This window comes from Pituophis catenifer, unplaced genomic scaffold (assembly GCF_029215685.1).
Source record: "Pituophis catenifer annectens isolate HBS135680 unplaced genomic scaffold, rPitCat1.0.hap2 SCAF_2, whole genome shotgun sequence".
NCBI classification, from domain to species: Eukaryota; Metazoa; Chordata; class Lepidosauria; order Squamata; family Colubridae; genus Pituophis; species Pituophis catenifer.
In genome coordinates, this window is record NW_027256882.1 from 6884635 (window position 1) to 6911088 (window position 26454).

General features: G+C 41.7%; 1 protein-coding gene across 1 annotated transcript; it reads right to left on the bottom strand.

The window, feature by feature from the left end:
• Nucleotides 1-2347: 2347 nt before the first annotated feature.
• Nucleotides 2348-18294, bottom strand: LOC139309777 (vomeronasal type-2 receptor 26-like). The gene is made up of 6 exons (XM_070933983.1): nt 18077-18294; nt 17111-17399; nt 9708-10502; nt 5791-6003; nt 4370-4496; nt 2348-3258 (listed from the first exon to the last, which is right to left on the bottom strand). Exons 1-6 carry the CDS (start codon nt 18292-18294, stop codon nt 2348-2350), a joined length of 2553 nt encoding a protein of 850 aa, XP_070790084.1.
• Between the last annotated feature and the right edge of the window lie 8160 nt (nt 18295-26454).

A 26454-nucleotide genomic window follows, 5' to 3' on the forward strand; every position in this document is an offset into this window, starting at 1 on the left:
ATACTTTCGAACTGTTAGGTGGGAAGGAATTGGGGAAAGTAATAGGAGCTTGCTCTGATTTGTTGTGCTCGGGTTTCAAACCCAGGCTGTCAGCTTTCCAGTTGACAAGCTCAGTGTCAGAGTTCCAAGTAACACCCACAACAAACTCAAGCCTCGGAGTCTTCTTTCGTTGGGGGAGTTACTTGGAACCCTGACACTCAGCATCTTTAATCACTGAGCCATTGTGCTCAAGGCTTAAGAATAAAAAAGCAGGGGGAGCCGTCGACCTGTGTCTACAAATGAGCCCAAAATTTTTGTTGCTAAATAAGAAAATTGCTAAGTGAGTTTTGCCCCATTTTTCTTGCCACATTTGTTAAGTCAATCATTGCAGTAATTAAGTTAGTAACACGGCTGTTAAGTGAATCTCTCTTTCCCAATGACTTTGCTTGTCAGAAGTTCGCAGTTCTATTGGAGCAATACAAAAATAATCGGCCATGCTACCAGCCGCCATGCTCGTGAGTTCATAGAAGCCTGGCACTACAGAAGCAATTCCATCAACAGACATATTGACCTACAACCAGCCTTCGAACCTCTCAGAATCCAAATCAACAGCCAACCAGAGACAGTACCAACCCTCAACCAATCCATGCAACCCTCTCACCAGCAGTTCCTCTCCCAATGACCCTGACCTGATGCAACCTCTCCATCACAAGACCCATCACAAGACGCATCACAAGACTCACTGATAACTCACAGCTGATCCATCACGACACTTGACATACCCACACCTGAAGCCCTTATAAACAGAAGAACACTGACACTGACATCCCCTAAACTCTGTTGAAGATGTTACCTAGCCTGGTAATGAAATGTTTGGAAACCAACCCAAAAGCTCGGAGAATGAACCTTCACCCCCAAAGCATCTTTTCCTTATTCCAAACATCAATTCTCAATAGAAGACTGGACAAGATGAGATGAGAAAGACAACTTGAAGACTTTCTCACAGGTAGAGATTGAAAGGATTTTGTTCCAGAAAACACCTCATTGAGACCTGTGACTCTGATGCTGCATATCATCAGTATCTAAGAAGGTGATGAGGAAAGCTGAGAAACCCTTAGATTTGTGATGGCTAACCTTTTTGCCATCACGTGCCAGGAAGGAGAGGGGGTTGGGGGAGGTTCATATGCATGCCCACACCATAATTCTATGCGTCCCATGCATGTGTGTGCAACCCCACCCCCACCCCGCCTCCTGGCATGCGATGGCCTGGTAGGCCCATTTTTCTTTCTCACCTGGCTCCAGATGTTCTCTATGCATCTGAGGAGGATGAAAAGAGCCTCCCCCCCCGCCCTCGGAGGTCCTCCAGAGGCCGGAAACAGCCTGTTTCCCAACTTCCAGTTGGACAGGAAGTGACATTTTTTGCTGTCCCCAGCCTCCAGAGACTTCTAGAGAGCCATCACAGCCTTAGATGCTAGGAAGATACAGCCATGATACAGCCAAGAAAAAAGATACAATCAACCATATATTTCCGCTGAATTTGAGAATAAATGTGATTTCAGGGTGACTTCTTTTTGTGAATAGGATCTCATTGCAAATTTCCACTTTAAGATGGTAAAAATACAGTAGGTCCTCTGGATCAGGCTATAGCCATCCTCATCTCCCAGTCACGAGGCTATATTTCAGCTCCTCTCTTCTTTAACTTCTATATGTCAATAGCAGTAGCATTTAGACTTATATACTGCTTCATAGTGTTTTATAGCACTCTTTGTCAGCATATTTCCCCAACAATTTGGCCCCTTGTTTTACTGAATTTTGAAGGATGGAAGGCTGAGTCAACTTTAAGCTGGTCAGGGTCAAATTCCTGACTGAGGGCAGAGTTAGCCTGCAATATTGCATTCTAACCATTGTGCCAGGCTGTAATAATTTAATTAACCAAATCTTCCCTTGTTTAACTTCTATATAAGAATTTAGTTGACCAGTTGGATAATCCGGATTATTATCCTCCTAATTTGGCTGGAAAGTGTCTCTCTACTCTCATTGTGCTGATGATGCTGAAATCTTGAGTCTAGTATTGCAAAGGATACCAATTGCAAATAAAGAATAATACAACTAAAATCATAATATTTTTAGACTTCCCCCTCCTCCCAACTGTTATTTCTGGCATATCAACAAGATTCCCATTGCACAAGTCATGTTTATCATGTTTAAAATAAGTGGGTAGGGCATTTTAGGTCTAAGGTAGACTAATAGCATAGGACAGATATGACGGCTAGACTGATAAAAAAAAAAAAAAAAAAACCAGTTGCCAAATTGTGAATCTACTGGACTGGAATGGGAGACACTATTTTCCAGCTACCCTTTAATTATTTCAAGCAAAATCATTGGCCCTGATCATAAGCTGCTCCTTCGTATTCAAGTCTGGCCTCAGAAGGATAATGTAGCATTTGGGGATGAAGATGCAGCCCAGCAGCCCAGCATTGGAGACCAAAACAGAGAAGACCTGCACAGCCACCATGTATTTCCCTTTGGTGCTCAGATAGGTGGGCACAAAAGTCACCCAGACACTGCAGAAGACCAGCATGCTGAAGGTGATCAGCTTGGCTTCATTGAAGGCCCCAGGCAATTTCCTGGCCAGGAAAGCCACCATGAAGCAGATGGAAGCCAGAAAGCCCAAATAGCTGAGGGTAATATAGAACATGACAACAGATCCTTCATTGCATTGCAGGATGATCACTCCATGCTGGGAGTGGAGGTCAGAGTCAGGGAATGGAGGAGAAACTCCCAGCCAGATGGAACAAATGATAATTTGGACAGCAGAACAAGAAAGAATGATAGAATTGGCCAAGCTCTTCCCTAACCATCTCTTCACTCGGTTTCCTGGTTTTGTGGCCAGGAAAGCCAACACCACCGTGATTGTTTTTGCTAAGAGAGAAGAAATGGCAATTGAGAAGATGATGCCAAAAACCATTTGTCGGAGAAGGCAGGTGGCTTTTCTTGGTTGACCAATGAAGAGAAAAGGAGACAAGAAGCAAAGCAGGAGGCAGACAAGGAGGATATAAGACAGGTCTCGATTGTTGGCTTTGACAATGGGAGTTTCTAGGTATTTGATTAATAGGATTAAAACAAGGCCTGAGATTAGAAACAACAGTAGTGCAAAAGAGACCAAGATGATGCCCAGATATTCTTTGTAAGACAGGAAGGTTGTAACTTTTGGGTTACATTGAATTCGGTCCTCATTTGGATATTTATCATCTGGACACTTGGTGCATTTGGGTGTATCTGAGAAAACAAAACCAACAACATTTCTTTAACATTCTGTCCTTTTACTTTTTAAGGAGTGCCTTCTTAGGAGAAAAGCTGATACCAGGAGCTTTTTCCTGGATGCATGCTTAATGTCTCCACAGAAAGATGATGATATGATTTTTCTACTATATATATATATAGCTAAGGTCTATGAAATTGGGTGACATCCTAGGACTCAGATGATTTTCTGTGAAATGTGCAGAACCTTCATAGAAACCTACATTATTAGAGGTGAATAATAAATCAATTTATCTTTCTAGTCAAACATTCTGAGTCCTGCCATATTGTACTTCTTACTGTAGTGGACTCACAAGATACCTATCTTGTGAAGATGTCTGGCTGGGAACAATTTGGAATGGCGACTAGGAACAGTGGTAATATGGATGCAACAAAATGCAACCTTAACTGTCCACACCACCTCCTTGTGGACCAGTAACAGCTTTTGAGTGATCCTCAAAGGGAGACCATATAGAATGCATTAAACTATCTTCCCTCAAGTTTCAAAGCACTCAGATCAGTGGTGAAATCCATTTTTTTTTACTACCAGTTCTATGGGCGTGACTTGGTGGGCATGGCTTGGTGGGCGTGGCAGGGGAAGGGTACTGCAAAATCCCCATTCCTTCCTGGGGGAAGGATATTGCAAAATCTCCATTCCCACTCCACTCCGGGGCCAGCCAGAGGTGGCATTTGCCGGTCCTCTGAACCACTCGAAATTTCCGCTACCGGTTCTCTGAACTGCTCAAAATTTCCGCTACTGGTTCTCCAGAACCTGTCAGAACCTGCTGGATTTCACCCCTGACTCAGATGTTCCTAGAAAGATAAATGTGGAAGGATACATCCTAATTAAAAAGCAGAAGAGATATTTCCTCTGGCAATAGTAAAGCTTTCCCAATTTTCTACACCTATCTCTTCCCAGCAGCTTGTTCAAGGTCATTTCGCTAGTCTTCCCTTTATATGAGAAATTATGCAGTTTCAAAATAATCAGGAAAACAATTGAATTTCAATGTCTTTTAACTTGCACTTTCATGCTCTGAATGGGAAGTTAAGTCTCTTGGTTAGATATGTCCTTTTCTTTGGTATTACCCACCTTCCTGAGTGGAGATGGTCCCCTCTGGACAAGGAACACAGTCATAGCAGCAAATTGGTTCCCCTTCTCGAGCCCGCTTGACAAATCCAGGACGACATTTTTCCACACATTTGGACTGAGGAAGAGACTAAGCAGAAAAACAAGGAACAGCAAAGAAAATATCTTAACCATCCATGGAAAAAGGAGATAGACACTGACATTAACAAATAGTCTCTGGATTTCTCTCAGGTAAATATGAAATTTCTGGCTAGTTCCAAATAGTTGTAGGAGATATAACTACTGGCAAAGACTTCATTTAGTTCCTTCATTTAGTTTATTACATATTACATTGGAATACAGGACTTTTCTGTTTAATGAACTCTGGAGTAATGAAAGTGAGAAAAGATTTATGCATTAAGTGACAACCAGGGATGATATCTACTTACCTTCCCTACCGGTTCAGAAGTGCATGTGCAGAGGGTAAAAAACAAGTGACTTCCTGGTTAAAACCAGGAAGTAACGATGACTGGATGGGTGAGCAGAGCCTTGCACTGCCATTGCTACCGGTTCTCCAAACCACCCACCGCCATAGCTACAAGTTCGGCCGAACCGGGCTGAACCGGTAGCATTTCACCTCTGGTGACAACCAGTGGTGGTATTTAGCCGGTTCTATATGGTTCGGGCAAATTGGTAGCTGCAGCTATGGGAGGCTCCACCCACCTGCCCGGATGTCATCATGTCCTGTTTTTGATGCTCTGCACATGCACGGAAAGCTCTGCGCATGTGTGGAGGTGGCATGTGTGAATGAAGTGTGCGTGTGCAGTCACATTTGTGAACCGGTAGTGAAGGTAAGTGAATACCACCCCCAATGACAACCTACGGGTTTCTCCTCAGGACCTTATTAACATTAATTCCTCCATTCCTTACATGTGCATGATTTTAAGGTATGAATGATCTACTACTGTGATGGCGAACCTATGGCACGCGTGCCACAGGTGGCACACGGAGCCATATCTGTGGGCATGCGAGTGTTGCCATAGCTCAGCTCCAGCAGGTGTGCGCGTGCCAGCCAGCTGATTTTGGGGCGTTTTAGGCCCACCGGAAGTCAGGAAACAGGTTGTTTCCAGCCTCCGGAGGGCCTCCAGAGGGCCGGGGAGGCCATTTTTGCCCTCCCCAGGCACCAGGGGGCATTGAATAATGGGTGTGGGCACACACACGCGCAATCCCCCCCCGTGCTCCCCCTCTTTTGGCATGCGATGGCAAAAAGGTTAGCCATCACTGATCTATTATGTAAAGTATGATGACCTGATGAACAACATTGTAAGTTTTATACACCTCACATTTAATTCTAAGTGAAGACCATCCATCTTGGTGAGTAGGCCTAGCCTGCTTTAAATGAATCCTAAGTCTTTGGAAAATAAAGATATTCATATTTCCCCAACCTTGTTGAGGAAGTTTAGATGTGAAAGAGCATTTTGGTTGATTACAAGTCTCTGTCCTTCAAAACTCCCCAGTTGTTCTTTGATGGGATCGTCATTGGTGAGAACCACCACAGTCATGATGTTCAGATCTGCTGCTATATCTCCATTTTGATCCAAGTACATTTTCTCCTGGGAAAAATTGCAAAACTCATTCTTCTCCAGAAAGGGATGGAACTAGAATGGAAACATCCAGGAATTTAAAAGCAGAAACCTTAGTTCCTTAGGTCACATGATCTTTTCAGATTTGAATCTTTCTTCTACAGTTGTCTAATATGCAAATACGCTTAGTTGGAAGAACATTATATTCAAAACTGAAAAACAAAAGTTCAGCAAAAATTATCAACCACATATGTCCCAAACATGCTTTTTCCAGAGGCAACTGGACTTTCTGGTTTTTCTTTGAAGAGATTTCGCTTCTCATCCAAGAAGCTTCTTCAACTGTGGCCAGAATGGTGGGGAATGGAAGGATTTATACTCCTTGCATAAAGCTGGTCATTTGCATTTTTTTAGAGCAGGGGTGTCAAACTCAAGGCCTGGGGACTGGATCCAGCCTGCGGGGTGCTTAGATCTGGCCCACAAGGCTGCCCTGGCCAAAGGACCGGCCTGCGGTGCATCTGCCAGCAAAAAAAAGAGCTCAGGAGGGCCGTGAGCGCTTGAGCCACCACAAGCAACCCTGACATGAGTGACCCTGGCCATGCCCACCTGTCCTCCCCCCCCCCAAGGTCAAACACAATCCTGATGTGGCCCTCAATGAAATTGAGTTTGACACCCCTGTTTTAGAGAGTCATTGAGGCCACATTTATAAACAACATGCAAATGACCAGCTGTCTGCCAGGAGTATAAATCCTTCCATTCCCCACCATCCAGCCAGAGTTGAAGAAGCTTCTTGGATAAGAAGCGAAAGATTTTCAAAGAAAAATCAGAGAGTCCAGTTGCCTTTTGGAAAAAGCACCTTTGAGACATGACCTGGATGACTAAGAATCTCCGTAGATATCAACCGCATAGTTTAGAGGAGATCAAAAATAATTTGAACAAACAAATAATTAAAAAGATTATTTATAAAATCCTGAAAAAAAATGATTACCAGGGAGATTGTTTTGACATGCAGAATGTTGCCAGTTGATCTTCTCTCAGGTAGACCAGATGGGAAACATGACCAGATGATATAATTCTACTTTATTCTACATTAACATCTTGCAAGTCTGAAAGTACAAATCTCCCACCAACTCTTTTGACAGCCTGAAAAGTTAGGGAGGATCCGCTCTACATTCCTTTCTTTGCCCATTAGGTAATGGCAGCCTATCAATCTTTATCTGATCTATTTTAGGCAGCATCTCTTCCCCCCATCCCCCAAAATCAATCCTACATATTCTAATCTAAATAGATTGTGGGAATTGGTAGACATGAAAGACCAGGATAAGACAGTGGTTCAATTAAGCTGACTTATTACCAAGACTGTGCACATGAATTTTCTCAACTAACAGTTGGCAGATAAGTGTCAATGACACACAAACTTAATTTTCTTGTGGCAATGTAGGGATTTTAGGCTGATTACTCTTTAAACTCCATCCCCTGATCTGTCAACTCTCCTATAACGTATTGGTAAGGTTCCCCTTGCACATACGTGCTGGTCGTTCCTGACTCTAGGGGGCAGTGCTCATCTCTGTTTCAAAGCCGAAGAGCCAGCACTGTCTGAAGACTCTCCATGGTCATGTGGCCGGCATGATTAAATGGCAAAGGCACACGGAACGCTGTTTATTTTCCCACCAAAGGTGGTCCCTATTTTTCTACTTGCATTTTTTACATGCTTTCAAACTGCTAGACTGGTAGAAGCTGGGACAAGTAATGGGAGCTCACCCTGTTTCGGGGCACTAGGGATTTGAACTGCTGAACTGCCAACCTTTCGATCGACAAGCTCAGTCTCTTAGCTACTGAGCCACCGCGTCCCTTTTAACATATTGGTACTGTACCTTTATTTCAGCAGAATATTAGAAAATAATTTCTCGATGTGATATTTAAGAATCTAATTAAGTGAGGCTGGATGGTATGATATTTAAGCAGATAAAAACTTTTAAAAATTGTATTCAAATAGTTTTCATAAAACTGGGTAGTTATGGATAACTATTAGTCCTTGGTCATCTATTCTTTTATATTGTCATCAATAGAGATAAGTAGAGTTGCGAAATTATGATTTCATGATGGAAGATTTATGTTGTTGTTAGTTGCAAAGTCATGTCCGACAGAGAGAGATAAATGAATAAAATCCAGTAAAAATATATATATATATCTGATTTTTAGCAACTGGGACTTGACTGTTCTGACCCAATTTCCCAAACATGACAATCCCTCTGTATTTAAATCAACAATTTCTTTATTAGGAGCCCCAGCAGCCTCAGCAAAAAGTTTCTCTCTCAACGCAAGCTAACAAGATTGTCGGGCAGGGATATAAATAGTTGTCTGCCACATCTATTCATCTCTGCCCCTTGCCTTTTATCCCCAGAGCTAGGGTGGGGCTTTACTAGCAGCTGTGGCTCTTCCATCCCAAGGATCGGCCCACATATTTCCACTGCTCTCCTCTCCTCTGCCTTCTGCACATCCATGGATCAGGCACTGGACCCAGCTGTTCCTCCTCTTCCTCATCAGCCACCTCCAGACCTGGGGGCTGTTGACTCTCCATCTGGGGGCTGACGGATGGTCCAGGCTCCGCCTCTCTCTCTCTCTCTGCCAGCTCCATTCCCTCTTCCTCCTCGGAGCTCTCAGGTTGCCTTGATGCTGACCCTGACTCCCCCACCTCCTCCTCATCTGATTCGGCTTCTGGAGGGGCCGGCGGCCAACAGGCCACAACATTGACAAACGAAGATATATTATATTATATAAGGTGTTGGTGACCACCTTTAAAGCGCTCCATGGCTTAGGGCCGGGGTATTTGCGAGACCGCCTTCTGCCGCCAATAGCCTCCCACCGACTGGTTCGCTTGCACAGAGAGGGCCTCTTCAGGGTGCCGTCGGCCAGACAATGCTGGCCGGCGACCCTCAGGGGGAGACCCTTCTCTGTGGCAGCACCTGCCCTCTGGAATGACCTGCCCCCTGAGATACACACAATATCAGACCTCCGGACTTTTCGTCAGGCCCTGAAAACACACTTATTCCATCTAACTGGGCTGGCCTGATAACATCCTCTCTGTTTTTTAATTGAATTCGGTTTTAATTGGGTTGTTTTAAACTTGGGCCAAAATTATTTAATTGTTTTTTAAATTGTTTTTTAAGTTTTATATGCAATGTTTTATCTCGGCTGTACACCGCCCTGAGTCCCGCAGGAGAAGGGCAGTATAGAAATTAAATAAATAAATAAATAAATAAATAAATAAATAAATAAATAAATAAATAAATAAAGTATGGCAGCTATAATGTAGATTTTTTCATTAAGGTTTCATTTGTACTTCTAATATTAGCTAATCTAATATCTAATATTAACCATTTGTCTGAAGTGGTGTAGGGTTTCCTGCCTGGGCAGGGGGTTGGACTAGAAGACCTCCAAGGTCCCTTCCAACTCTGTTATTCTATTCTATTCTATTCTATTCTATTCTATTCTATTCTATTCTATTCTATTCTATTCTATTCTATTCTACTCTACTCTACTCTACTCTACTCTACTCTACTCTACTCTACTCTATTCTATTCTATTCTATTCTATTCTATTCTATTCTATTCTATTCTACTCTACTCTACTCTACTCTACTCTACTCTATTCTATTCTATTCTATTCTATTCTATTCTATTCTATTCTATTCTATTATTATATATGTATATTGGTCATTGATTATAATAAATTAGTAGGGAAGAAAGGGAATCAAATGGCTGTCAACTGGCAATTGATACCTGCCACACTTGCAGCCTTAAAACCCCCAGTCTGTCTCTGTCCTCCTTCCTTCTTCTTTTGGATGTGGAGGAATAAGCAGCATTCAAGGAATGGGCCAGCGTCTTAATGATACTGTAAACATAGTGCTTATTTGTGAACCGCATTCTGTTTCTTTTCTGTTGGGTTTCCAGTGGTGCTATCTGGGTGCATCTTCTCCGGCCTTTGGCAGAAAAGAGATTCTTTGAAAAAGCACAGCGAAATGACTGCTCTTGAAATCGGGGTTCCACAAAGAGAATGGCTTGAAAAGTATCATCTTTTTGCCTTTTTTTAGCCTGAAAAGCAAAGCTCCAAATACTATGGACGTATTTGAAAAGTCTGCGGCTTTTCACTGGAAATTCCCCTAAGACTGTCGTGATCCAGACTTTCCCTTCAATGGGTCCTGGTAAACTTTCAAATGTTAAATGGAAAGGAAGCATTCTGGGCAGAAGGGAAATAAATTCTATGAAGTGAACAAAGACATTGACTTGTCTCCACTTAGAGAAGACATCCCCAGAGAGTTTTGTATCTCCAGTCGTTGGGAATAGTTGTGATATAACAACACAAATTCCATTCCTGACAAGCACCGGAATAAATGTTCTCATGAAATTCTCTCCATTCTCTGTTTCAGAAGAAAAGAGACCAATTAAGGTCCATCTGAAATGAAGGAGCAGTTGGACAATTCCTGGGTAGTGAAACCCTTCTTTGGGGAACATCCGGTGGGAAAAGGGGAATTGACTTTTGTCACTCAGAGCCTCTGAAACAATTCTATCTCTCACCTAAAAAAAAAAAAATACAGTAATGAAGAATGCTATTTTATATTTGAGGTCACATCAATTCCAAAATATTAAGTTTTAAGAAATCCAGCTTGGTTCTCATGAATTTATTAGAATAGTTTATTACTGATTAGCTATTAGGCCATATCAAGATATAGAATATGAAACAGAACAACTTATTAAAGATTGTATATATATATATACAATAGAATAAAAGGAACAAATTTAGCAAAAAAGAATAAAAATAAAGTATCCAAATCATATTTCTGTATCATCCCTACAATTTGCCACATATGCAGATCTCAACCGAACTATTTTGTTAAAAAATGGGCTGTAGATACAGCTTAACAGAGTTGGAAGGGATATTATTATTATTATTATTATTATTATTATTATTATTATTATTATTATTATTATATTTATATTTATATTTATATTTATATTTATATTTATATTTATATTTATATTTATATTTATATACCGCCCTTCTCCCAAAGGACTCAGGGTGGTGAACAGCCATGGTAAAAACAATATACAACAAAAATTAAAAACTTAATTAAAATAATTCAATCATTGGCTGAATTTAAAACACCCAACTAAAATCATTTTAAAACCCCTACCAAAACCCAATTTAAAATCCTTTATCCCGTCAGACCAGCTTGCTGGAATAATAGGGTCTTCAGAGCACGATGGAAGGTGCGGAGGTCGGGGACCCAGAGGTCGGGGGTTAGATGTCCTTTGTAGGTCATGTAGTCCTACCCCCTGCCCAAGCCAATGCTACCCTATTTTTGACAGATGGCAGTCCAGTCTCTTCTTGTATTGCATGTAATTTTTTAATATTCTGTTCACACAAGAAATATGTTGTTTTAATATAAGGATCCCAATAAGTTGCTCATCTAATGTACTGTCCAATATACTGATCTATTTCTTATACAATTGAGATTCAAATAATACATATTTATGTCTTCTCCTTTGGAGTTGTGCAAATACAAGTCTGTTCATTACAGGGGATTGGATTAAATTTCCCATATTTAACTATTGTGTCCAGCTGCTCAAATCTTGCTCAATAAATAACGCCCTAAGATGGAACGGGACAACTTTCCATGACCAACTTGCTGCATACAACTCATTGCTGCCAATTCACTATGGCTAACTCATCGCGGCCAACTCACCATGAAACAATTCAACAATTTTATTTAATTATTTAAAACAATTTTTAAAATTTTTAATTTTTGTCATTCATGTTTCATTTTGTCCCTCCTTTTGCATCCTTTCTATTCCACTTTTTCTTAAATATTATGTAATTTTTGTCCTGCAGCAAATTGGCCATGGTGAGTTGTCCTATACCCCCTGTAAGATGTTTTGGCATTTCGGCATTCAAATACTTCACAATTTGGAAAATCCATTTGTAGCAGCTCCTCCATTTCAATGTGTCAAATTTACTGAAGATGGCTATATTTTTCTGTGCTGTGGTACCCTGGATTCTTTGCGTAACAATCATTTGAGCTTGTTCTCCATTTGTACAAGAGACAGGGAAACCACAGCTCCTAATATAATTTGTCAGTTGTACAATCCAAGAGGTCTTTAATTGAAATTTTGCCTTTTTGGTAGTCTGTCACTTTCCATAGCATTAATTTTACACCAATAATTATATTCCCTGAATTTAGACAAAGAGCAAATAGCATAAATACCTAATTCTGCTCTAAGAATAGCAGCTGAAGTTCTGTTGTCCACACCCAAGTAAGTTCTCAGATCAGGAATGAAATCCAGCAGGTTCTGACAGGTTCTGGAGAACCAGTAGCGGAAATTTTGAGCAGTTCAGAGAACCAGTAGCAGAAATTTTGAGTAGTTCAGAGAACTGGCAAACACCACCTCTGGCTGGCCCCCAGAGTGGGGTGGGAATGGGGATTTTGCAATATCCTTCCCCCAGGAGTTGGGAGGGAATGGGGATTTTGCAGTATCCTTCTCCTGCCACACCCACCAAGCCACACCATGCCCATCAAGCCACGGTAGTTAAAAAAAAAATTGGATTTCACCACTCTCTCAGATGCTGTGATTGGGTTTCTTCTAGTAGTGATAGCTTTTTAAAGCCTCAAAATTCAGCTCCATGTAGGAGTATGGGGGAAACCTTAGTCCTATATATTTTAATAATTGATGCTATCTCTCTTTTTTTAAATTTAAGCAGTACGTTCACTCATGCCCTTGCTCTAAGTCAGGGGTGTCAAACTCGTTTTCATTGAGGGCTGCATCAGGGTTGTTTGACCTGGGGCGGGGGGCATGGCCAGCTCAATGTCACTCATGTCAGGGGCACCTGTAGTGGCCTGAGTGTTCTGCCAGTGAAAACGAGCTCCCGAACTCCATTTTCGGCTGCCATGGCCTCCTACGTCCCTCTGCCAGTGAAAATGGAGCTTGGGAGGGCCCCTGGCAGAAGCACTGTGGGCCGGTCCTTCACTGTTTCCAGGGCAACCCTGCAGGCCAGTTCTAAATACCCTGCAGGCCGGATCTGGCCCTCGGTCCTTGAGTTTGACACCCCTGCTCTAAGTGAACTCTTTTGATGGGAATTTCTATTCTATTCTATTCTATTCTATTCTATTCTATTCTATTCTATTCTATTCTATTCTATTCCATTCCATTCCATTCCATTCCATTCCATTCCATTCCATTCCATTATTATAACAGTAAGAACCATGTCTTCTTAATAACCCATGTAATCCATCACATTAATATATTATTACTTGAGGAACCATCTCACTCAAATGGGGTCAGCCTTTCTCACTTATGGGACATGCTACAAACTTTGTCAACCAAGGAATTTTGCCTGGTGGGGTTCAGGAGAGGATTCCTTTGTGCCACAGCATCGGCTCTCTAGAACATCATACCACTCAAGGTGAGATGTGACCGTACTCTCTTGGCTTTTGTGAAGGTCTTAAAACCTGGCTCTGCGCATTGGTCTGGGACATAGATAAAGGCATATCATCCTGGAGGTGGTTCCTGGATTAACAATAGCAGTAAACACTTAGACTTCTACACTGCTCCATTGAGTCTTTGAGTGGTTTACAAAGTCAGCCCCATCAATCCGGGTCCTCATTTTACCAACCATGGAAGAATGGAAGGTTGAGTCAACTTTGAGCTGTTCAGGATTGAACTCCAGGCTGTGGGCAGAGTTAGCCTGCAATGCTGCATTCTAATCATTGTGCCACCACGACTCCTATGGATTAACCAGAAGTTCTCACCTTCACTCTGCTTACTGCAGCTATCTTAGCCATTTCTTGTTAATTCTAATGTATTTATTGTCTCAATATTTTGCTGTTTTAATTTTTATACTATAACCTTATGGCATTGTAAGCTGCCTAGAATCATGTGACGATGAGATGGGAGGCAAATAAACATGTGTGTGTGTGTGTGTGTGTGTATGTGTGTGTATTAACGACAATCAATTTCCTCCATAATATTTTTCTGTTTCCTGGGTCAAATGCTGCACTGAGATCTATAAAGGCTGCAAACCATGGTTTCCTCTGACTGACATATTTTGTAAGCAGATGGTTCAAGACAAAGCAATTGCCAATGGTGGATCGACTCTGTCTAAAACCTTCTTGTTCTTCTGCAAGGACTTCACTTTTCAACTCTACTCAGTGGTGGATTCCTCCTGGTTCGGCCGAGCCGGTAGTGGTGGTGATATGACGTCACCAAACCAGTTCTCCCCCCCCGCCCTCCCACCCCCCCCACCTTACCTTTTATTTGGTCCCACCCCCAATCTATTGCTGCCTCCTGAGTCCCAGCTGATGACTAGAGGGAAAAAAAACTGTTTAAACGCTTGCTGCGGGGCTACAAAAGGCCATCCTACAGCTGATCAGTGTTAAAAGCAAACAAATGAGTTGGGTCGTAAGTGCGAGGACTGGTCGTAAGTGCGAGGACCTTCCAGAAATGACTCTGACCAGCTAGCCACGCCCATATAGTCACATGACCTCCAAGCCATACCCACAAAATAAGCCACGCCCACAGAACCGGTAGTAAAAAAATTTAGAACCCACCCCTGACTCTACTTGAGAGGAACCTAGCCACAATATCTACTAGACCAGGCCTGCCAAAGTGGTGGCCCATGAGCCAGATACAGCCCGTGCAGGCCACGCCCACCCTGGCTCCGTAAAGGCAAAAAAATATGTCGCTATACGGCCCATGATGTGAGCAGGTTTGACACCCCTGTATTAGAGGACTGGGCCAGTGATAGCTAGAGTCCCTTTTATTCCCCTTTTAAAATACAGATAGTCCTTGACTAAACACCCAGTCTTTTAGTAGCTGTTTGAAGTTACAACAGCAGTGAAAAACAGATTTATTACCATTTTTTCCCACTTATGACCATGAAGGCATCTCCATGGTCACATGATGAAAATTTGGATGCTTGGCAACTAGTACATATTTATGACAGTTGGGATGTCCCAGGGTCACGTCATCACATTTTGCAAACAAAGTTTCTGACAAACAAAGTCAATGGGGAAGCCAGAATCTTTTAAACAACTGGCTTAACAACTGTGGCAAGAATGGTCGTAACATGGGGCAAAACTCACTTAAAGCGCTCCATGGCATAGGACCTAGTTATCTTCGAGACCGCCTGCTGCTACCGACAACCTCCCATCGACCCGTGCGCTCCCACAGAGAGGGCCTCCTCGGGGTGCCATCAGCCAAACAATGTAGGCTGGTGACCCCCAGGGGGAGGGCCTTCTCTGTGGGGGTACCTACCCTATGGAACCAGCTGCCCCCTGAGATAAGGAAAATCCACGACCTCGGTGCCTTCCGCCGTGTCCTTAAAACTTTCTTTTTTCCGCAAGCCGGGCTGGCTTAACATATTTTTAAATTTTAAATTTTTAATTGGTTTGTCATTTTAAACTGGGGCCAAATTAATATATATTCTTTTAATTGTTCTTAATGTTTGTATTGTATGTTTTTATCTGGCTGTACACCGCCCTGAGTCCCTTGGGAGAAGGTGCGGTATATAAATTTGAAATAAAATAAAATAAATAAAAAAAAAACAAATGTCTTGCTTAGCAACATAAATTTTGGGCTCAATTGTAATCATAAATCGAGGACAATCTGCATAAAAAATACTATTGCCGTTTTCCACCCAACTGGGGTATGACAGCTATTATTTATTTGTGCATAAGCCTGCCAACAGAGTGTTATAATATTGGTTATGTTACATTATTATAATATTTCAGTTGCGCATTTACATTTTTATTAAGCTTCAGACACCATGTCTCCTTTTGTTTTCTTTAAGATTTGTATTCATTCTCACACTTCATTGTTCCACAGGTCTTGAAAGCAGTTTAACCAGGGAAATGAGCTAAGATATACATTCTAAGGATATGGCTATGAAGTTTCTCAGTGATTTAGGCCATGGTTGTCCCAAAGGTGCTTTTTCAAGAGGCAACTAGATTTTCTTTGTTTTTCCTTGGAGATGTTTTGCTTCTCATGCAAGGAGCCTCTTCAGTTCAGAACTGAACTTCTTCAGAACTGAAGAAGTTCAGTTTCTGAAGAAGTTCAGTTTCTGAAGAAGTTCAGTTTCTTGGATGAGAAGCAAAACATCTTCAAGGAAAAACAAAATCCAGTTGCCTCTTGAAAAAAGCATCTTTGGAATATTTTAAGTATAGTTTCTCCTTAGATAAGTATTCTCAGAAACCTTAGGAACCCCGGCAAGGAAGGAATGAAGTTCTTTATAGGAAAGGATACTGAGGAGGGAATTGGAGTGGTATTTTAAAGGAGATTTTGATTGTAATGTGCATAAACTGGGCTGGATGAATTGAATTGAATACTTTTATTTGGCCAAGTCTGATTAGACACACAAGGAATTTATCTTCGGTATCATAATCACCCACCTAACAACAAGCTCTTAGGTGAAGATTATAGAACTTAATTTCATGCACCTGCCTGATATTTTTTCGACAAACCTGGCTCAGATTGAATGGGGTGAGAAATAAAATGTTCCAAAAAGAGGGCCCCACCAGTTGGGATATTACTTGAGTAGTTCAGCTGGTAGAATGTCCTCTCCAGCATCCTTACTGCTCTTCAAGACTTTTAAGATGAATGTGATCATGAACTGATTATGGTAAAAAATAGTTGACATGTTGGTTAATATGCTTGCAATTTTTTTAAATAAAGTGGTTAACTAATGTTGGGGATCCCTATGAATTCATAATTCATATTTCTTTAATCAACTGTAGGTAAGATAATCCATTGGAATTCCTTTGATAAATTTAGGACTTGTTTACCATTGAAAAGATCATTATTTTGGCTAAGATCACATCTAAGATATGAGCTTTCAAATACTATGATACTTTATGTTTTACAGAAAAAACTTTGATTGGACATTGAAGCATTCCTTACTTTCACAACATGCAGCCCCAGCCCCCGAAGCAATGGGGATGGTTTCATGAGAGCATAAGGCCACTTTGATCCTTGCCCCCTCCACACTGTGGATCCCAATCTCTAGCCATGACACCTACAATGGCCATGGTGAAAAGCAGCTCTTGAATTCTATAGAGAACATACGACTTGATCTATCGCTCACCTATCACCACTGCACTCCCTCTATTAGATACAGAAATGCACACACAGACCTGTGGAACTTTGTAGGTGCCTACTAATCTTGACATCTGGACGGAGATGTCATTGGCAGCTCCATCAAGAAAAATCAAAAGGTTATCCTTCTTTCCACAGCTGTAGTTGGGAACATTGGCTTCTCCAGTAGAGAGCATGTCCAGCAAAGCATCTGAAGTGCCAAGTGTATTCAGACAGTTGTCATGGATGTGGTAGCCCAGTGTGAGATTGTGCAAGAGCTTGTGATTCTTATTGACGTCTTGAGTGGCGGAAATGAAGCGTATGATTTTTGACTGATCAGAAGATAAACTATGGTAAAAATATGTTCATGTCATACTCATCATCACCATAAACAATAACCAGAAATTACAGAGCCTATTGAGTCTTAAGTCAATAATCCAAAACCAGAGGCAAATGGTAATCATCAACCATAAAGATTTAATTTTTATGAGGGTTGAGAGAATGGGATGGAGATAGTCCTCCACGAGGGTTAATAGTCACAAATATATCATTATTTGTAATTGTGCTGATTTTCAGTTGTCCATAACTAGGGTTCAAAATCATTCAAACATTAAAGCGGAACTATTGTAAAAGAAGAGAATGGTTCATGTCACCCAGAAAATAAACTCTAAAAACAAGTCAGCTTCTATTTTGACAAGGAACAGACTTTGAATATCAATGAGTGGTTATAAAAATGCAACTTGGCTGCACGGTGTTAACTACAATCCTTTCAATAATTCAGTGATAAACTCAAGATTGGATGGGGGAAATAATTGGGACTTGGGTTTTGGGTTTTTATCTGCCCCCATCTTTAGTTTTGAGTCTCTTCCACAAAATAAGACAAAAGAGAGAAGCCTTGGAAATCAAAATGATTTAGTGAACTAGACCGATCTTGCAATATACGAGGAAATGAATACGATGAAAAGGCAGTATGTGTTAGAATGGCAAACGAAGGGAATGCAACCCCATCACACGGAATGACTTACGCATGAGACTGACTAGAAGGAGCCTTGGTGAAAGGCAATGTTGTGCGTGATAGTCTTGTTGCAGTGGTGACCACACTAATGAGATGGTCTCCTGGGCTGTAATAGGTCCATGGCTTTTTTCCATCCTCCTTCTCCAAAATTAGTGGGCATTTCATTCTCGGCTTCCCAGAGACTGGCTGGGACAACATGAGTAGCAGAAGCAGAAGCAGGAGGTCCATAATTCACAGGACTGAATCAATCCCCTTCCCGTTTCTACATAAGAACAACAAGAAGGGCGAGTAGAACTCAAAGCACTCCCACAAGAGGGAAATCCCAGAATTTCTTGATTCAGACAAACTGAACTTCACTTGGAAAGTAGAGAAAGTACATTTAAAAAGCACAGCCCCTGCCTGTCCCAAAACCTGTGCCATGCAGAGTGGGATCTGAGGCATTTATCCATTTTTCATGCAAGACCCTTTCCGTGTTGCTTTAGTCTGGTGTTTACATCAAAGGCAGTCACTGGGGAAGTAGCAGAAGAGGTCTCAAAGAATGGGATGATTTTAATTACTGTGATACAGAGCAACTTCTCCTCTGGGTATCCTGAACTTCTATGTAGCTCCATGTACAGAGAGGTAGCTGGAGAAACCATGGTACCAAAAAAACACAGGTACACACTTGGGGGCACTGTTCTGTAGTGATTTGTGGTCCTTCCTGTCAGGACTTGTCCAGAAAGTGATGCTGGAGTTCAACACTAAAAGGATGGACTTCTGCTTTCCTTCAACATGGTATCTTGTCTCCAGAGATTAGAAAACATGGTATCTTGTCTCTAGGGCTTAGAAAACATGACTAAATAGGATGGCATAGCGCCAGGGCAGGGGGACGGGCCCACCAGCAGGTCGCCACTACCGGTTCACCCGAACCGATCTGAACCGGCTGAATATCACCACTGGTGGCTACCCAGAAGTATGAGCTTGGTGCCATTCTAGGTTGATGACAGTTAACTCCTGTATTGCCTGTCTTCTAACATCAAGGAAGCAATCGAAACGCTTGAACCAGGGTTGAAATGCTTCCAGTTTGGACCGGATCACCTGATCCGGTAGCGATGGCAGCCGGTTGTTCAGAGAACTGGTAGCAAAATCCCTGCGCCCCCCTCATGCCCAGCTGAGCTGTGTGATCATCAGAGGCTTTTTTTTTTTTTACTTTTAAAAGCATTTTTTTCTTTTTGGGGGGGCCAAAAAAAATGCTTTTAAAAGTAAAAAAAATAAGCCTCAGATGATCGCACGGTTCAGCTGGGATCATCAGAGGCTTTTAAAAGCATTTTTTCTACAACCTCTTTGGCCGAAGAGGTTGTAGAACAAATGCTTTTAAAAGCCTCTGATGATCCCAGTTGAGTTGCCTGATCGTCAGAAGCTTTTAAATGCATTTTTTTTTTTGCAACTTCTTTGGCCAAAGAGGTTGTAGGGGAAAAAATGCTTTTAAAAGCCTCTGACGATCCCAGATGAGTTGCCTGATCGTCAGAGGCTTTAAAATGCATTTTTTTTTTTGCAACTTCTTTGGCCAAAGAGGTTGTAGGGGAAAAAATGCTTTTAAAAGCCTCTGACGATCCCAGATGAGTTGCCTGATCGTCAGAGGCTTTAAAATGCTTTTAAAAGCCTCTGATGATCCCAGTTGAGTTGCCTGATCATCAGAGGCTTTTAAAAGCATTTTTTTTACAACCTCTTCAGCCGAAGAGGCTATAGAAAAAAAATGTTTTTAAAAGTAAAAAAAAAAAGTTGGCCACACCCACTCAGTCACATTACCCCACCACCACCACCACCACCACCAAGCCATGCCCACAGAACCGGTAGTAACAAATTTTACATTTCACCACTGGCTTGAACCCTGTCTAATGTTAAGAGTAGGAACTGTTTCTGATTTTCTTTTCTATTAGATATCCATTTATTAATCTTAAATTAAGCTGTTCATGCTGAAGTTAAATTTCATTTCCCATCTGTTGTAGAAAATCCATTTTTGATAACAGCGGACTATGAGCCAGGAAAGTGTCTGTCAACTCGTAAAGCATTCCTGGCCTGCTCTTGAGTTGCCATAGGCAGGAGGGGGGAAAAACTGATGAAGCAGCATGACAGCCACAACCAGAAGTACATTCCACATACCTTTCTCAAGGCTGTATCCCAGGTTATTGGAACCAGCCGGAGAGGCGTGATCTCGACAGCCCGCAAAAGTGCCCTATTGGAGAATGTGATTTATGACACACCCTGGGAGAAGGGAGGAAACAGGGTCATAGTTGGGCCCTAAATTACATGGGGCAGACCTGACTTCACTTAGGTAAGTGCTGACATGTTGCTCCTAATAAATAACTGGATTTCTTTGAAAACTTGGCTCGAGGCTCATGGTTTTAGGGCATCTGATGGAACCCTGACAGCGTCAGGCTGTGGACTGTATTGCTGCATAAATAGGGTGAAAGTTGTAGACCGAGGAGACATTTTTATCTTTTTCTTGATGCTCTCTGTGTTGCTTTCTATATTTATATATAGGAATATGAAAATTCTTTATATTTTGAAGGGTTTTTTTAAGTTTATTATATAAACCATGGGCTGTGAGGTCTGCAGCTAAGATGGTGGCAGTGCCCACAGGATGATTGAAGCTGTGATCTGATTTCTTGCCACATTAACCCAGAAATAGGTATGAGGGGACCTGATGGTCTTCTTCAGGTTGTGTTGTCATATTTGGTGATGTGGTGCCCCTGTGGTCTTCCTGTATAGGAGGCTGTGTGTCATCCCTCCAAAAGTCTTCCATATATTTGGAAGGTGCAATAGGTGTTACACCTGTTTTTTTTAAAAAAATATTATTTCAATGTATTAAATCTGTTTTTCTGAACTATTGTGCCTCCATACAACTGGACAACAAACTATTGGCAAAAATCCCAAAGGTGCTTTTTCAAGATGCAATGGGACTTTCTGGTTTTTCTTTGAAGAGGTTTTGCTTCTCATGCAAGAAGCGAAACATCTTCAAAGAAAAAGTCCAGAAAGTCCAGGTGCCTTTTGAAAAACACACCTTTGGGACAACCATGACCTGGATGACTGAGACTCTCCAGAAACATATTGGCAAAAATAAAAAACCAAACCAAACCAAAATTCCTGTAATGATTTGTGTGATAAGTGAGACCCATTTTGTAGCACTTCCTGCTTAACTCAATGCCAAGAGGAGCAATATGTAAGACTAGGCTGAAGCTGCCATGCTAAAAATGAAGCAGACGCCAACAAAGGAGAACATTTGTGGCTCAGGGTTGAAATGAGGGCTTCCTGTTGCTCCAGGTTGTTTTCTTGTAGACATTTTTTTTTTAAATTTGATTTATATGCCGCCCTTCTCCGGAGACTCAGGGCGGCTTACAATGCGTTAAGCAATAGCCTTCATTCTTTTGTATATTTTATACAAAGTCAGCTTATTGCCCCCACAAACTGGGTCCTCATTTCACCTACCTTAGAAAGGATGGAAGGCTGAGTCAACCTTGAGCCTTGGAGAGATTCGAACCAGCAGAAATTGCAGGCAGCTGTGTGAATAACAGGGTGCATTAAACCACTGTACTATCAAGGCTCTTTTTTTTTATTTATTTTATTACCCAAGCTACATAGCATCATCAGTGCTAGTGTCAGCCTCTGCCTTTACTGCTTTGGCTGCCAGAAGAAATGGGGAGGGGAGAGCTAGGGGGACTGAGGGGGGAAGCGTGCTGGAGGTTTTTTTTCGAAGAAATGAAACCGAATCTCTGAATTGGCTATCATGTCAATCGTCATCGTGTTCCTGATTGATGACGATGCCAGACGTGCTTCCACCTGACCTCTGGAAGACCTTTGGATTGGATGATTGACGATGGACACTGGGAGGGGATGCCTTCTATATGCAATTTTCGCGCCTATTACTTTAGTTTCAGCTTTTCCTTGGTTGCGTTCATTTCATTTTCTAGTAAAAGTACATTACTCTATAAATAATGGAGTTTGGTTTATTCTTTCCTAGACTTTGAAGGAAGCACACCTGACAGCTAGTAGCAGTGCTGGCACTGATGATGTCACCTAGTTTGGGTAATGAAATGTCTTCAAGAAAGCAACCAAGCTCAGAGAGCAGGCAGGAAAGCAGGATGACAAAAGCCAGGTGTCAGCGACCAAGCAGACAAGCACCGAACTCCCCAAAGACCATTTCAGCTGGGAGAGAAAGTTTACCTCTCCACCAAGTACTTGAGACTTAGACTCCCGAGCAGGAAATTGGGCCCAAAATTTATAGGACCATTTCCTATAATAAAAATAATCAACCCCGTTACAGTGCAATTGCAGTTGCCACGGCTTTTGGGGAAAATTCACCCCGTTTTTCACAGTAGCCTTCTAAAACCTGTAGTGGGGTCTACTTTAAGGCCAACTCCACGTGAACCCCCTGGGCCCCTGGTTGTTGGGGGCCAAACGCACTACGAGGTGCAGCGGATTCTTGATTCAAGATGGCACAGGGGGCGCCTCCAGTACTTAATTAAATGGAAGGGTTACCCATTGTCAGAGGCTTCCTGGGTGAAGAGCGCAAACATCCAAGCTGATCGCCTTATAGCAAAATTCCATGCAGACCACCCGGGAAAGCCGGGAGGGGGGGGTGCACAGCCGGGGAGGGGCTGATGAGACTAATCTTGTTGTGTTTTCCCTATGGGATAGGTGATGTCGCAGAAGTGAAGGGAGAGGGGCCGGATGTCAGTGTTCCAAATTAGGCTCTCTTCCAGCGCTGACATAACAAGATGAACTTTTGCCTAGTTTTGTATGTACAGATAGTGTTTCCTGGGAGACGAGGGTGGGGGCTACATTCCTGTGAAAAGAACGTGCCGGGAGGTAGAGATGGATTTGCATGATGGCCAATGGGACATTGGGGTTGGAGAGCGGAAGAGGAGGGGGTTGGAAGGAGGGGCCAGTTTGGCTGCAAAAATGAAATCAGGATTGTCGGTTTTTTATGTTCTTAAATAAAAATGTTTCATTAGAGAGATTGCGCTTGAAAATGAAACTCATTTAAGATAGCACCGAAACCTGACACCAGGAATCTTGTCTACAAAATACCTTAAGGGAGGTAGATGGGCAGAACAAAGTTGTTAAAGAAACAAATGAAAAATGTCACATGAAGGCAGGGGTGGGATTCTACCGGTTCGTACTGGTTCGGGCGAACCGGTAGCTCCAATAATCAGCTGGGAGTGAACTGTTTCGCTCCGACGATCAAGTGGGCCTGCCCGCCCACCCCTGTGCTTTACTGACCTATATCTTCTCAGCTGATTCACGCAGCAGAGCGGATTGCCACACCTTAGCTGTGTTACTGTGGAAAGTAAGTTTTTGTAAAAATGCACATGTGCGCTCAGAGCGCGCAAAGCGCACAATCACCGAATCGGTTGTTAAAACAGCAGGATCCCACCATTGCCTGAAGGTCTATGACATCATCAAAACCTGCATCTTCCTGACACCCAGTACATGCCTACTTTTGGGGATAAATCATATGTTGTTCAAACAGATTTCCATATTCATTCCATCTTAAACAAAGACCCTCTATTTTGGGACTCCTATCTCTTCTGTTCAGATGTCTTATGTCAATATAGAGTATCTGATTTGTTATCATGTCCTTCCTTGTCTGCATGCCGGTTTTATTCATTCATTCATTTATTTTCCTGTTTCATGATGATATAGGAGCCTTGGTAGTACAGGGGTTTAAGGCACCCTGTTATTAAGCTGGTTATTAAGTCCAGCTGCCTGCAATTACTGCAGGGTTCGAATCTCGCCAAGGCTCAAGGTTGACTCAGCCTTCCATCCTTTCTAAGGTAGGTAAATTGAGGACCCAGTTGTGGGGGCAATAAGCTGACTTTGTATAAATATACAAAAGGATGAAGGCTATTGCTGAGCACATTGTAAGCCGCCCTGAGTCTTCGGAGAAGGGCGGCATATAAATCAAATTAAAAAAATATATATAGGATAAGTCTAATTTTATTAGACTTACATTCTTCATAGTTTTTTTTTCTTTGCTTTTTCTTTGCCTTTTAAATCACCTCAATTCTCAAACAGATGCAAAGGAAGCATACAAGGCCAACAATAACTGCAAAGAAAAATGAAATGTTATGAGTCTAAGAAACCATTTCACAATCAATTCCCTACTTTAATCATTAGATGCTCCTTAGTGTTTAGATTTGGTCTTAGGATGATAATATAACATTTGGGTAAGAAGATGCAGCCCAACAGACCAGTACTTGAAGCCAAGATGGAGAAGACTTGCACGGCCACCATGGACTTTCCTTTTGTGCTCAGGTAGGTGGGCAGGAAGGACACCCAGACACTGCAGAAGACCAGCATGCTGAAGGTGATTAGCTTGGTTTCATTGAAGGCCCCAGGCAGATTTCTGGCCAGGAAAGCCACCATGAAGCAAATGGCAGCAAGGAAACCCATGTATCCAAGGACAACATAAAACATGGTGACAGAGCCATCACTGCATTGAAGGATGATCTCTCCAGGCTGGGAGTGGAGATCAGAGTCAGCGAATGGGGGAGAAACTCCAAGCCAGATGGAGCAGATGATAATTTGTCCAGCAGAACAAAAAAGGATGATGTAGTTGGCCAAACCCTTTCCCAACCATCTTCTCACCCTGTTGCCTGGTTTTGTGGCAAGGAATGCCAGCACCACTGTGATTGTCTTGGCCAACACAGAAGACACAGCTACTGAGAAGACAATGCTGAAAACTGTTTGTCGGAGAAGGCAGGTGGCTTTCCTTGGTTGGCCAATGAAGAGAAAGGAAGACAAGAAGCATAACATAAGGGAGACCAGGAGGATGTAGGAGAGATCCCGGTTGTTGGCTTTGACAATGGGTGTTTCTAAATATTTAAGGAATATGATTAAAGCAAAGCCTGTTGTTAGAAATAAGAGTAGAGCAAAAGAGACCAGGATGATGCCAAGATCTTCTTCATAAGACAGGAATGTTATAACTTTTGGGATACATTGGACTCTGTTCTCAGTTGGATATTGATCATCTGGACACTTGGTGCATTTTTCCATATCTAAGAAAACCAAGAAGCAATATTATAAACACCTGCTTTGGATTTTACCTGGTATTGAGAGACTGGACCGAGTGACATCTTATATGTCTTATATATATTAATCTTTATAATCTATTCCAATCTTCCCATTTTTTCCATATTCATCTCTTTTATATAATTCTTTATCACAAATTAATCATTTTTCACCATATATTTTCCATATTTTTCACCATACATACGAGACCGCCTTCTGCCACCGATAGCCTCCCACCGGCCAATACGCTCCCGCAGAGAGGGGCTCCTCAGGGTGCCGTCGGCCAAACAATGCAGACTGGTGACACCCAGAGGGAGAGCCTTCTCTGTGGGGGCACCAGCCCTCTGGAATGAGCTGCCCCTAGAGGTTCGTACGATCCCTGACCTGCGTACCTTTTGCCGCACCCTGAAGACCCTCTTGTTTCAACAAGCCAGGCTGGCCTAATATGAATTTTATAATGGGTGTATGTTAGTTTTTAATTTGTGGGCCAAATTTTTTATACATTCGAATTTAAATTGTTTTTAAACTTTGTAAATTTATATGTGTTTTAATATGGCTGTACACCGCCCTGAGTCCTTCGGGAGAAGGGCAGTATAGAAGTCCAATAAACATAAACAAACATAAACATAAACATAAACATAAACATATCTTGTTATTTCAGCTTCTGCCATATTCTTCTTTTTTTTCCAAGTCCATTTTATATATTTCCAATTTCAGCCATAATATTCTTTTTCCATACTTCTTTATGTTATCTTAATTTATTAATATATAATACATAAACAGTATCACTATCCACCCTTAATTCCTAATCTCTTACAATTACATCAATTAATTATCTTATTTCTCCATTACAGAATATATTTCTCAAAATCCCCATCCCACTTTTTAACATTTCAACTTTGTCTCTTAATTTAAATTGTCTTCAAAATTAAACCAAATTGCCATTTCACATTTCATCTGCTATTCTGTTTTACTATAAGCAATATACATCATCATATTCAAATCTTACATTAAAACCCTTTAACTTAGTTGATCATCCATAATTAATAATATTAATACTGTTCCCTTAAATCTATTAGTATGTACCTTATTTCCCTTTCTCCTTTCCACTAATCTTCCCTTCTTTAACCATTTTTTCCTGGTCTCTCCAAAATTCCACTTCTTGATGATTTTCTCCTTTTATCCCATTCTCTTAACTTCTTCTTTTCTTTTTTTTTAATATTTATTATATCTTTTCTTCTGAATCCTTTTTCTCACTTTTAGATATATCATTTGAGTAGTTCTCCCCACGCTTTCTCCTAATCTCTTTCCACTATTTCCCTCTTTACCCTTTGA

What these genes read in the sequence shown, in the direction of transcription:
- LOC139309777 (XM_070933983.1), bottom strand. Translation starts at nt 18,294, where the DNA reads ATGGACCTCCTGCTTCTGCTTCTGCTACTCATGTTGTCCCAGCCAGTC. An exon ending in GCACCTACAAAGTTCCACAG is followed by an intron (nt 10,503 to 17,110) that starts GTCTGTGTGTGC and finishes TTTTTTTTTTAG; the next exon opens with GTGAGAGATAGAATTGTTTC. An exon ending in ATCTAAACTTCCTCAACAAG is followed by an intron (nt 4,497 to 5,790) that starts GTTGGGGAAATA and finishes TTTTCTGCTTAG; the next exon opens with TCTCTTCCTCAGTCCAAATG.